This window comes from Poecilia reticulata, linkage group LG15 (assembly GCF_000633615.1).
Source record: "Poecilia reticulata strain Guanapo linkage group LG15, Guppy_female_1.0+MT, whole genome shotgun sequence".
In the NCBI taxonomy this organism is placed as follows: Eukaryota; Metazoa; Chordata; class Actinopteri; order Cyprinodontiformes; family Poeciliidae; genus Poecilia; species Poecilia reticulata.
The window spans coordinates 21,285,889-21,299,549 of record NC_024345.1 but is presented as its reverse complement, the minus strand read 5'-3'; the positions used below and the strand labels follow the sequence as shown (position 1 = coordinate 21,299,549).

At 40.5% G+C, this 13,661-nt stretch overlaps 1 protein-coding gene across 2 annotated transcripts in view; it reads left to right on the top strand.

Annotated features, from left to right (window-relative positions):
* The window catches only part of plpp4 (phospholipid phosphatase 4), a 51,469-nt gene extending 37,814 nt beyond the window's left edge, over positions 1-13,655 (top strand). For both annotated transcript variants that reach the window (XM_008430097.2, XM_008430096.2), the window contains 2 exons: positions 7,016-7,186; positions 11,229-13,655. In XM_008430097.2, coding sequence (XP_008428319.1) covers positions 7,016-7,186; positions 11,229-11,437 — 380 coding nt within the window. In that variant the 3' untranslated portion in view covers positions 11,438-13,655. The remainder of the gene's footprint in view (positions 1-7,015; positions 7,187-11,228) is intronic.
* The last annotated feature ends 6 nt before the right edge of the window (positions 13,656-13,661 follow it).

Genomic DNA, 13,661 nt, shown 5'->3' with positions numbered 1-13,661 from the left:
ACAACTTAACTACAAATACTAAAGTTAGCCTTTTCAGTTTGATACAGAATAAATTTAAATTATTCCATTCAAATCAAAAGTTTGTAGTTTTTTCTTTTTTATCCCAAAAGGAATTTAAATAACTGACATAATCCAAATATCTTGGGAGGATGTCCCAATCCAGTGGCCGTCTTTGAGGATCTGGCCGATGCAGGACTTATGTCCTGTTGCCTAGCAACGGAGATGGTGCTAAACACGAACTGGTAAAAATGGAGCTGGAGATCTTGCTTTTTAAAAATGTTATACTCTAGAGCAGTGGTGTCAAACTCATTTTTATTTTGGGCCGAATCAAAAATCTGAATGTTCTTAAAGGGCCGGTTGCACCAGAATCTATTGATAAAACCAATAAAACTGTTAAAATATCAATAAATAGCTGTTCCTCCAGGATTTGTGATTACTTTAGTGTTTATTTTTGCAATCAAATGACAGATTTTGTGGTGAATATTAAGAAATATTTGTAATTGTTATTTTACAGTATTTACGCTAATATAATGTTAAATGTGACTCTTTATCACTCGCTGTATCAGTTACAGATTTAATGTTTTCGACCAATTTTGAGAAAATTTGCAGTAAAATCAGGGGAAAAAAAAGTGGAAATTTGTTGATTTTGTGTGATTTTTGCAGATTTGTGAAAAACTGGAAGGACTTATTGATGTAATTTGGAGTCCAGAGGGCCACATAAAAAGCTATGGCGGGCCAGATTTGGCCCCCGGGCTTTGAGTTTGACACCTGTGCTCTAGAGGCAACATCAGTTTTATTGTTGAGAGATAAACAAGATAAAATAACTTGATTTAATCTACAAGCTTTTCAAAGATGTCAAGTACTGCTGGATCAGAATAGTTCATGTTCATTAGCAGCTGGATTTTTTTTTTAGATGTTTAAAATCCCCTCAAACATGAATGAATTGATTTTTATTTTTACTTTGAAGCCTTTTTCCATTAATATTACATGTATACAGAGTTCTGCCTATTTTGAACAATGAAATCCTTAGAGACAGAAAGAAACCTCCCAGCCTGCTGTCTTTACCGTGACAGGCAGATTTGATCTGGAATAGTTTGTCTTGTCCAATCAGGCAGAATGTTCAGGTAGAAAGAAGTTGCCTTTGGCTGCATGATTTGTGATTTGCTGGCATCACGGTTTGAGCGTGACGCCTTAAACCTGCAGCATCAGATCAAACGTGCTGCTACTGTGCAACAGTAACACACCCAGACATCAGATGCCTTACACATTAGAGTTTTGATTGAGTTTTAAAACACTTCCAGTCACATTTCAGATTAAAGTTTAATGCTCCTCGACACACCTTCTGCAAGCATGGAGGGCTTTGAGGCGCTCACTGGTTCCCATTAGAAACGGCAGACTGGGACGGCGCGCTGCAGGTCTGGGTTAGATTTGTCAAAGCAACAGGTTGAAAATCACAGAGATGACATCTGCAGAACAAAAGTAATCCAATTTATTGCCCAAAAAGATTTGAAAAGGCACAAGGAACACATAAAAAACTGAATGTAGTTTCAATGTTTGTAGCTCAGCATTAAGATTCAAGGATGTTTTTTAGTTTTTTACCACTTTTTCTTGTTTGTGGTGCGAAATTCAGAGTCATTAGATGTGAAGCCTGAGACGTGGCTCATAAACATCCATCTGTTTTCTATCTGCTTGTCCTTCCAGCGTCTTCGTTGATTTAACAGGTTTTAATATTATGGCTATAAACCTTGTCTTTGCTATTTTATAGAGAATTAATTAAATAAACAAAAAACTAAATTATATTTCTTATTAAACCCTGAACTAAGCCACTTAGTTTTATATAATGAACTTTTCAGTATAAGAGCTTTACTTTCTATTTAATACTTTAAATATTGTTTGTTTTAATGGGGACTATGGTTGTTTAATTTACTTTTAAACATATGAGCATCTATCTTCTGCTTTTTCGGTTAGTTTTTTGCACCCCTGATTTGATCAGTTAGTAGACGTTTGTTTTATGTGCATCACAGGACATTTTATAAAGTTATCAATAATAAATTCAGAACCTTTAGACATGTATGAGATTCTGGTGTCCTGATAGCTTTCAAAGGTCCGAGCTGTTTCCACTCCATCGTGATTGGATTCCCCCACCTCTCTGAAGCAAACTAAATAACAGGAACTCGTTGTGGCATTCTCCTAAAAGAGAAAAACAAAGCAATAAATACCAGTTCACTAAACCCACTGCAGCCTGTAAACAGGTTCTGAAGCACGACTCGCATCACATTCATATTCATTTCACCATAAAAACCCAACTGATGTTACTGATGGACATACTCTACTGAAAGATGCCGTCTTTAGCATTAGCATAGCCTTTAATGCTTCAATTAATCCTGTGACCAGATTATTTTTCTGAATCCGCCTCCTTCACTATTGCATCACTATTTATATTAAATTAGCCAAAGATTACAGGATCTATCATCATATTAGTTCAGTACCAGGAGAGAATTCAAGTCTCCTCTTTGTGTGTCTGACAGTCAGGACGCAGAACGAAGCGGTTTTAATCTAATGCTAATACACATTTTGTGTTGACTCTTTATGTGCTAATAGGAGGATCAGCCTCAGGCGCTAAGTGGTCGTTTAATATGCAGCTTTTCTGGTGGGAGTTAGCAAAGATATCCCACAGGTCATGATAAAGGTCAAAGATCAGGAGAGGATGGCCGAGACCAAGAGATGGAGAGCATAATAATGCACTTTGTTTAGGTTCTCAGTCTTTAGAGTGGCATTAAAACCGGCAGCTTTGTCGCAAAGTAACACATCAGAAACGCATATTAACTAATTTAACCTTTTCAGCTATAACAACATTTGTGAATTTCACAAAAGTGATTCACTTGTTTTGCATCGGGGTAGTTTGGTTCTCATTATGGAGATGCAGAGTTTAAGTGACAGAAAGGAAGGTATCACCTTTACCTTCACTTGAAATCTCCAAACAAATATTTTATTTGTAAGAAAAAAGGTGCAATGCAAATCACCTCTGATTATTCTGCTTTTCTGTATTTGTTCTCAGAGAGTTTGTTTAAGATGCATGCACCTGATTCGTTATCAAGATGTTTTATGTTTCTCTTCTCTGGCCTTTTGGGAAACTCCTGCTGCCTCTGGAGGGCCGTCCTGCAGCCGCTCGTAGATACGCCTCATTGGTTTGCCCATTCACTTACTTAATTCTACAGATTTCACATGTAAAAGCTTGTTTACGAGTTTCTTTATGCAAAGTGAGAGCATGATGGATACTTGATGTCCCCACTTGAGCATAATGCATCCCAAGTGTTTGGCTAATCCTCCTGATGACTCCCAGTTCCACCGATTGTTCTGGTAAGCATATGGGCTCCGGATGGTTCTGGAATGAAAAGGAAAGAATTCAACAATGAGCCAGAATGTTTCTCTCTGTTGTCACGTTACATTTTTATTCCATCCAGCCCTGATCATTGAGGGACACTTAAAACTACTTTCAATAAACTCTTCACTTCATTTTCTCTACAACTATACAGCTTGGTAAAATAAACCTTTTAATGTTTTGGCTTTTAACTGAAACTTATTGCTGCATGTTAATCAAAGCAGCACAGACAGTATGATAGTATGCTTACATCTGTAACTGTTAGATTTTTCATGTTTTTTTCCAGTTTTATTTTAAAAAATCTGCAAAAGTTATTTTATTATCATTAGTATTATGTAAAACTGACTGCTTTGAGGGCTGCACAGTGGAACAGTTGGTAGAGCTGTTGCCTTGCAGCAAGAAGGTTCTGGGTTCGATTCCCGGTCTTTCTGCATGGAGTCTCCATGTTCTCCCTGTGCATGGTGGGTTTTCTCCTGGTACTCCGGTTTCCTCCCACAGTCCAAAAACATGACTGTCAGGTTAATTGGCCTCTCCAAATTGTCCCTAGGTGTGAGTGTGTGTCTCTGTGTTGCCCTGCGACAGACTGGTGACCTGTCCAGGTGACCCCGCCTCTCGCCCGGAACGTTAGCTGGAGAGGAACCAGCACCTCCTGACCCACTGAGGGACAAGGGTGAAAGAAAATGGATGGATGGATGGTTGACTGCTTTGAGTTTGTTATAAAGTTACTCCATCAAAAAGTATCTGGTTGATTTTATTATTTTGGGCATGTTTGAGAAATACTTGAGTCTCCATGGCAACCATTCAGCTGTACGTAGCTCCGCCTTCAAGGCTCAGCTCCTTCCCTGCGTCTTCCCCACTCAGCTCCTCCAGACTAGCCAGCCACAATTAGCAAGCAGCTGGTGGAACCGTTAATCAGCTGAGCTCGTTATCGGAGCTACTTCTTAGTGAAACACTAGTAAAAATGTTGTGAGGACTTCCTGAAGGCGGAGCTTCAGAAAGAACAGGAGTTTTTAAACAAACTTCCACAATATGAAGATGTTAAATTACCTTGAAATTGGGTAATTTAATGCCTGGACTTCTAATATGACTTTGGTTGAGTCATATCAAATATATGTATATATAGCATGTTTGTTTGTAATTTAACGTAACAGTTACTTTATTCTGCTATAAAATGGGACTATGCACCTGAAAAATACATCATACTGCTGCTTTAAAGGACTTTTGCAAATGTTTACATTTAAAGTGAATTTCTTGTTGGAAGTCAAAAGTTAAAATGTTCAGAGTGGGACTGAGTAAGTTTCCAGGATAATGTAACTCTGTCCTCCCAAAGGACAAATTAAATGGCCTGAGCTTTGTTTAGAGCCACAAAGACAAATAGTGTGGGCTGCTGCGAGGTTTGGGATGTGAAGGCGTCGCCTCAAAGTGAGATGGATGGATGGGCTCTGAGGGATGCTCAGACTGAGGGACTTTAAAGTAAAGGTTAGTCTCTAAAAAACATCAGTTAATCTGTGTGGGTGCTGTGTAGCTCTCTCCAAACGGAAAAGTGTTAATTAATTTGATCTGCAGCAGGATTTCCATTTCCTTTCCACTCATAAATTATTAGTTCTGTTATTCCTGCTCTTGAGGAATTCAGTCACATAAACTCCCATTTGGTGCAGGCTGCAGGAAGACATTACCGTTTTTAACTGTGAAGTTTAATAAAAAAAAAAAAAAATGAACTAGTTCCACTACATGCTGAAATGTCCTTGGGCAAGACACAAATTCCCATGTTGCCCCCGGCAATGAGCTGGTGAGAGGTGGATGGATGAAGGAGTGAAAGTGTTACTGAAACTAACAAAGTGATTCATAAATCCTTTATTTTTCCTGGAAGAGCAAGATCTGATGATGATGATGATGATGATGATGATGATGATGATGAGGAGGAGGAGGTTAGTCTCTGAGGAGGAGGAGGAGGAAGCCATTTACCTTAGCATAATGCTTCAGAGGAATTATCATGTAAAAATGAGAAATAGACACATTTAGGTAGAGTTTAACTGAATTGACTCATCTATAATGTAGGTTTAAGAGATTTACAGTGACAGAAATAATAAAATTAAGGCACTCATTAAGGTTACATTTCACTCTTATTAACTACATCACAAATAATAAATGTACTTTTATTCTGAATGGATGAAAATGTTCTGCTTTTGGTGTCAGTCATGTCCGTCACACATTTACATCCAAACTGATTTAATGTTGAATCTTTGGGAGTTCAGTCTGAACCACAGGCTGCTGAGCTCATATTTTCTCTGTATTTTCTTCACAATGTGTTCCTGTCCAACTTCAACTTCATTTGGTAAATAAATGCAAAATGGTGCATGACTGTAAGATGTTAGGACATTTTTACTAATGGAGACCTGGAATCAGAAGTTTGTAGAAAAACCTTTCACTGCAGCTGAGAGCCGCATTGGACGAGCATCTGTTAGCATTTATGGACAGAAAATTCCAACAGATTGTTTGGATTAAGGTCTGGACTTGGACTGGGCCGTTCTAACAGATTCTTATTCTTCAGGTTCATTGTTGTGTTTGAAGGTGAAGCCTCACTACATTCGTTTGCTGGCTTTTTCATTTTTTCTCTGTAGTTGTCCTGCTTTCCTTGTTCCTGTGAAAGAAGCAGCATAATGCTGCCATCACCGTGTTTCAGTGTGGAGGGTGTGGTCAGGATGTGAAGTGTTGTCTTCCCTCATGATTAGCATGCTGCAGTGATGTTAAAATGTTTCATTTTGGTTTTATTTCACCAAACATTTTCTACGTTTCCAGTTTGGCCCTCATGACTCGTGACAAACTGAACAAAGTTTGAGTATAAATAATTTAGCAGGTCATTTGAGGTTTACATTTAAATGCGTTTCATAGAAGAATCAAACTACTTGGATCAGACAAATCCCTCATCACATCAGAGGTCTAGGTGATTGGTTCTGAATAGAGCCGTTTTTATTGGATCAGTTCCCAAACAGGAGAGTCCTGGAGGCGTTCTGACTTTGTTTCTCCTCTGTTTTCGGACAGCTCTTGTTCTCTCATATGTTCTGGCCGGCTTGTTAGTCGAGTGACAAATGTGCCGGCTGTTTGCTTTGCTGCAGCATCACATCGCTTTGCTTCAGCAAAAACTCAAATGGTTCCACTGTTCAACCTCTAATTCCCACAGTTAGACCGCCGCTGTTCCTCTTCTACTTCCCAGCAGATGTTGCTTAATGCAGAGGCCTGCTGTCCGTTCACAGTCATGTAGCACAGAGCTGTGAAACCTCAGTATTGGCTGCCATGTGCAGCGGCGAGCTGCTGCCCAATGTAATTGATGAAATGTTTACAAATCTTGCGCTTGGCTCGGCCTTTAAGATCATTTTGTGATTTGGTATGCACACTGATTACACCTTCAGTTAGAAACCTGCAGCCTTGGGTTAGCACCTGACATGATTGCTAATTACCTGCAGTTACAAAAAACTCTTTAATGATTTTAAAAGGTTGTTTTAAAAATATCTTTCACCTGCAGGCCTATGACTTTCCTTTACTAATACACCGAAACCTGGTCTTTTTTTTTTTTTGTACTTTTCTGGAACAAAGCTGTTGATCTGCTTGACGTCGTCTCTTTCTGCCTTCCAGTTGCGTTCTCTGGACTCGGGTTCACCTCCTTCTACTTGGCCGGAAAGCTGCAGTGCTTCACAGATGGGGGCCGGGGTCGCAGCTGGCGTCTATGTGCCACAGTTCTACCTCTTTACAGCGCCATGATGATTGCTCTGTCCAGGACATGTGACTACAAACACCACTGGCAAGGTCCAACCAGCAATACCGTTATGTCTGTGTTTAGACTTTATCTGCTGTAAGCTGGAGTGTTATTTCAAATTATATCAGACATTAAATTTATTACAGAGTGATTTCAAGCATGTTTCTTTTGAGTTAGTATGCCCAATGATGGCTAATGGTGGAAATAAGAAACTGAGTTTCTCAGAAAATCTAATTCTTATTAAGACTAAAGAAAGGATTTTTGTGAAAGCAAAGTCAGAGTCTGGAAGAAGAGTGAGAGTAAAGAAAGATGGAGGTTACCAGGAGATATTTAATAATAAACAAAAGGAACAATATGCAAAGGGAGTGGTGAGGAAGTGAAACCAGAACAGTGAGAACCTGTGGACATAAATACTGAGGGATGACAGGAGAAGAGCATCAGATGCGGGTGATGAAATCAGGTGATTGGGGACGGCTGTGGGAGGGAGCCAACCGCCAAGCTGAAGAAAGATGAATAATTAACATAAAGGAGCTGAAATAAATCTGAGAAAGTACAAAATGAGAGGGAAGGGAACAGAACAGAGCGTAACAGCAGAAAGAGCCTAATGGCAGCACATCACCAAAAATAGGAGAAACGAATAGAGTACAAGAAAATAATCCAAACCCAAAGAAAATGACATGAGGAGGAATCCTGAACAAACCAGCACAAGTTTAAAAATGTTATTTTTTTTTATTTTTTTAAAAAATGACCTGAGGGGGAGTGGGAGCGAGAACGTGAGTGTGTGGGTTTCAGATAGAAAAGAAATAACACGATGACAACTCCATCACATTGTGTTAATTAGTTTTAGAAAGCCATATGTTCTTGGCAGCAAACCCAACAGCTCTTTTTACGACCTGCCTTTATTTATTTATAACCAAAACAACACAATTCCAGCATTTACAAGAAAGCCCATCATTTTCTGAATCCTCCCTGGATCTACGTTTCCGTCCTGCTCGCTCTGCGTCGGCTGGAAGTAACCTGCAACAGAGCAGTCCATTAAATTTGAGGGTCCCCAATCTGCTGCCAGTGTAAACACAAGCTGGGAGCTCCCATTAGCCCAGATGCTACTCTGTGCTTGATGAATATTAATACTCTCACCATCACTAAACTAATCTATTAAATCAAGTCACAGCCTGGTAAATTCAGTTGACAGGAACCAGAAGAACGTCCAGGCCACCGGCTCATCCGCTCTGCACATCCGTATTACTGGAAGTTGATGCAAACTTCTGTTTTACAGTGCAGATATTAGGGAAGTGTAGTTCAAGTTTGATCTATTTTCAGCAATATCTGCTTAATATTCTTAACAGCAGTGCTATATTTCATGATGTAAGATAGTTAAAATGGGGTCAGCTGTAATGCAGACCTGCTCAGCCTCTGACAGAGTACCAGAGATGGCCCGGCCCGAGGTGAGTGAGCCAGCTCAGCGATTCATGGCTCTGCCTTTCATGTTGCTTCCATCAACCTCTAAACTCGGCAGCGGTGATGAATGTTCGCTGAAAACATCGCAGCCCATACAGCAATGCCTAATTAACCGGGCCCGTTCCACGACAGCAGGTGTTATTTATCACCACACGCCTACGTGGGGGAAAGGGAATCCCTTCAAACCAGGACCACTTCAGATAATGCTGCGTTTAGTACCATCAGGCATAATACCAAAACCACAGAGAGGATTTTTCACTTAGCTAAAAATACAATTGGAGATGAAGTTTTGAATAAAAGAGTTGGAGATTTTAGAGAACATCCTGAAAATGTAATATGGCTGCTTTGCATGTAGGATTTAAGGGCAACACACAACGGTGGCGTCGGGTCAGCAGATGCTTCTTGGACGTTTAGACGTAATGAGGCTCCTGAATAAACACAAAATCCCACCAAGTTTCTGCTTTACTGCAGCCGTTTCTACAGTTACATTTCAGTTTAATGCAAAAATACTTGAATAAATCCTACTGAATGTTGTATTAAATCGTATGATACACATTTCTTTAAAAGTTGTTGAATATGCTGATGATTGTCTGTAGAAGTCACTCTTTCCATTTCCCATTAAGTTGCACAAATTGAAATTGTAAAAGTAAATTTGTTTAATGGAAACATGCCAGTTTTGAAATACTTAATTTTTCGATAGAGTTTTTACACTGGGATGAAATTATTTTTGTCTGTATTAAAATTTGTTGATTTGTCAAAATTGCAATGGAAAAACATATTTTGCATCACATGAGTCACATGATCAACAACCAGACGTTGCCACTGGCGTAAACCACGAAGAAGATGACAGGAAGTTGTAGGAGGACGAGGGTGCTGCGTGTTTTTAACGACTTATTGTGTGAACGAACTTATACAAGTGTGATTTTAATTTGCTGAATTGTGTTTTTCTGACATTAGCGGAAAATTTGACACCATTTTGATTAACGGAGACGCAGCTCCTGCTGCCTCTGACTGAAGAAACTCGGTAGTATAACAGTTTGATGAAGAGGATGCTCGTGGTCGTCCTTCTTTACCGAATCGTCTCCGAAGGTTTCAGGTCACCGGCTCTAAAGATGAAATTTCACTCTCCACAACAGACTTATGCAAGACATGCAGCCTGTTACAGCAAACACTGAAGGACGGAGGGGTTGTGAGGAAGTACAGTCTGCTCTGGCTCTTCTTTTATCCGGCTTCACTGCAGCGTCTCCAGTGTCGCCTGCTGCTCAGGTCAACGTTGACGCATTTGTTCTCACTTTCTGCGGATGTTTTTCATTTGTGTTTCTGGTGGAAAAATAATTCAGAATGGCAGAAGAAAAAAATGTTAATATTGAAAAATAAATATATGACAATAGGAGAAAGAGAAATTCTTTCCTTTAGTGGACACTGTGAAGAAAAGTTATTAACCTTCTTCCAACTGTATCTCATTAAGTGTTTCACACACTTCCTTTTTGAACATGTTGCAGCAGTGTTTGCTTCAACATGTTCAAAAAAATACATACTTGCTGCACCAGTGAATTAGGCAGATCTTGCTACAATGTGATTGGAGCCATTTCACAATTGAATTTAATTGTTTGTGGCATATATTCACAAGGTGTAAGAAACAGAGTGAATCCTCTGTGATGGTCGAGACGCTGACTGAGGGTTTGTAATGCAGTGGATTATCCTGCTGGAGGTTTTCATCCTAACATGGCTACTCAGTGGCCAGACATGGTAAAAAGCTGGCTTTGAAAATTTCACAGTTGGGGCCTAAAAGGTTGCCAAGGAAATATTCTCACATCATTTGAGCTGCAGCAGTCTGAACTGTTGGCACAAGGCAGCTTTCATGTTAGTTACTCCAAATCCTGACTCTTTGGTCTGAATCAAACTCATTAAACATTTTTCCATTTTGGTTCTGCCCAAACCTGAGGCCTTCTGTTATTTTAGCCTCATTTACTGACAGGCTCAGTGTGGTCTTCTGCTGCCGTAGCCCAGCTGCTTTATAGTTCGAGGTGTTTGGTATTTAGTCTGTCCACCTTGTTTGTAAAAAAAAACGTTATAATAGCAGCTGTTGCATTTTTCTAAATTAAATCCGTCTGCTCCTTCTCAGATTTCTGATTTCAGCAAAGCATTTGGTCTAGAACCTTTTGCAACCTGGACATTCTTACATTTTTTAGAACTTTTCTGTAAAACGGTGAGATGACTTCCTGTAGATCAGGTTTGGTTTCCTGGCACTGTCTCCACGCTCAGTCTTTTTGTTGTGTTGCTGCCATGTAAATTGGCTGGTTTGCTCTTTGTGTAAACAAGCTTTTGGACAGATGTACCTAATAATGTGGCTGGTCATTGAACATTGTTATCAGCTTGTAATTCCAACACTTGTTAGCCTGAAAGCGCGGCCATTAAGAAATCCCTCAGGTTTTCAAACCCAAACACAGCTAAGATTGGTTCATTTAATTCCCAGATCTGGGTTCTAATTTTAGAGTCTGTTGGTGTTTCGTACACCCAATGTGTCTGTAATCACCTCCCACATAATACCAGCATCTGTAAAGGCGCCACCAGAGGTACCTGCGCCACAGTTTGAGAACCGTGTCATTAAAACGTGTTTGTGTGTCTTTGCAGATGCCTTTGTGGGAGGAGTGATCGGGTTGCTGTTTGCTTACATCAGCTACCGCCAGCACTACCCCCCCTTCCTGCACCTGGACTGCCACCTGCCTTACGCCAGCCTGGCTGCGGCCAGCAGGGCGCCCCCCCCGGCCCAGGACGACCCGCAGCCCGTCGACAACGCCACCACCCTGCCCATGGAGGGCCTGACCGAGGGGCCAGTATGACTAGTGGCCCCCACTGAGACAGCCTCCTCAACGCCCACCAAGCCGCCAAACCCACCTCCCCATCCCTAGACAATGACTGGCTCTAATATACATTCCACTGGACGAAAAAAAAAACACTTCAACCATTTCCAAACGTTGATAATTTGTCTCGGTGACATCTACTTTTTTTTTTAATCTTGTTTTTGCGCAGCAGCCGTTAAAGTTTATATTTAGATGTAAGGGAGGAAAGTCAGGATGTGGAACATCTCCTCTGAGAAAGCAGAGAGAACAACATGCTGGAAACCTGGGGAAACGCCGTGTTCACGGCTGTGAGCGAGGAGTCAAATATTTCCACTTTCTGCAGAAACCTTTGCCTAATGAGAGGCGGGGTTTCAATGTTTCATGCTGCACTAGATTGATTGTTTTTGGTGTCGAAGGGTTTGATGTTTAAACAATCAGTGAGGTCGTCTGAATTCACAGGAACTAAACCATAAAACGACATCACAAACAGATTAAAACGACTAGGCTGAGAAATGACGTGGCCGTACCAGGAAAGCAGAGTTTTTGTTTTAAAACCCAAGGACTTTCAACTAACCTGCTCTGATTTTAATCATCTTTGGTTGCCCATAGCAACATAATGATAAACATAGATCTGATGCATCTGCGGAGAAGCAGTGGTACCCGTCAAAATAAAGTTCAATATTCCATTACTTCCCGCTCTCCAGGGCTCACATGACCTGAACATCCTCGCTCTTTTATTACCCATCTTCCATCTCTCTCTCTCTCTCTCTCTCTCTCGTTCTAAACTGAATCTTCTTTTTCATACAAGCAGCATTTAACACATGTTCACAGAGGTTGCACAGGGACATGGACCCTCAATGAGTGCAATCAATTACGAGCAGGTGGGAGCGGACACGCAGAAGTGCGTCTCGATAGGCACAAACTCCAATCTGATCCTGCATTAATCCTCATTAAGTGAGGTCAGCCTCGGCTGCTTATGAGGATATTAGGAGCGGGCGAGGCAGCTCGCTAACTCCCAGAGCTTGGCAAATAGCTTTTAGCTCACTGCCCCCCCTCTACACACACACACACACACACACACACACACACACACACACACACACACACACACACACACACACACACACACACATAGATGATCCAGCCTTAAGCACAAGCCGGGTGATTTTGACGTATTATTCATCCATTATAGCTCCATTATTTGTTAACATCCGGAAAGCTTGCTGAAGGAAGATGACACCAAAGATTTAAAGCTTTTTTTCCGTCCTCGGGATGCAGGTTTTATCAACGGAGATGGCACCTAACAGGATTACTGCCCCCTCCCCAACTTTTCCATATCATCTACAAACCAATTTGTTGCCTCTTGCAGGCTGTTAGAAACGAAGGATCACTTTGTTGCCTTGGTTACTGGCTGTTTCTTGACATTGCGGTGACATTGATAGGACGGTGCAGTCTCAGTTCACCTCTGACCCAGTTGGACCCAGAACTCGCCTCAGAAAACCACGACAAATATTTTTGCATAATTGTTTTTTTCAACCATCATTGCATCAGTTTATGACGGTTATGTTTATTTGTCAATGAAAACTAAAGAAGTCTTATGAAAATTTGGCATAATGCTGCAGATATAAGATAAAATGTTATTAGGTATATCAAAGTACACCTGAAAAAAACTTCTATTTGCATATTACAGACAACACCTGTGTTGTAATTTATTCCATATAGACGTCTCTCAATCTGTAGAAGTTAAATTGTTTAAGGCTGCTGCCAAGGCAACCTGGGCTTCCTGAGCTCCTCAAATCTAAAAATTAATCAATTTGTGTTAAAGCTGAAAAATATAAATGCAAATTAATCTGGCAGTTCAACTGCTTTAGATTAACTTGCTGGAAAAAATATTTTCAATGCATTCGTGAGATAAAAAACTATGAATAACTGAGTTAAAGTTTGTCTCCAGGCTGCCAGCGTTGGTTCTGTTCTCCATTTCTACCTCACCAACACGCTGCAGCTGAAGTGACCTGCTGTCTGCATGCAGACATGTAATCAAACACTATTGTTTCTCCCTGGTTGTAGCAGCTTGAACCTTCAGTTTTCAAACACCTTCTACAGTTTTAAGCTGATAACTACATGTGTACAAAATGATAATAGATTCATACAAAGTTTACCCAACTGTGGAAAACAGCACACACACACACACACACACACACACACACACACACACACACACACA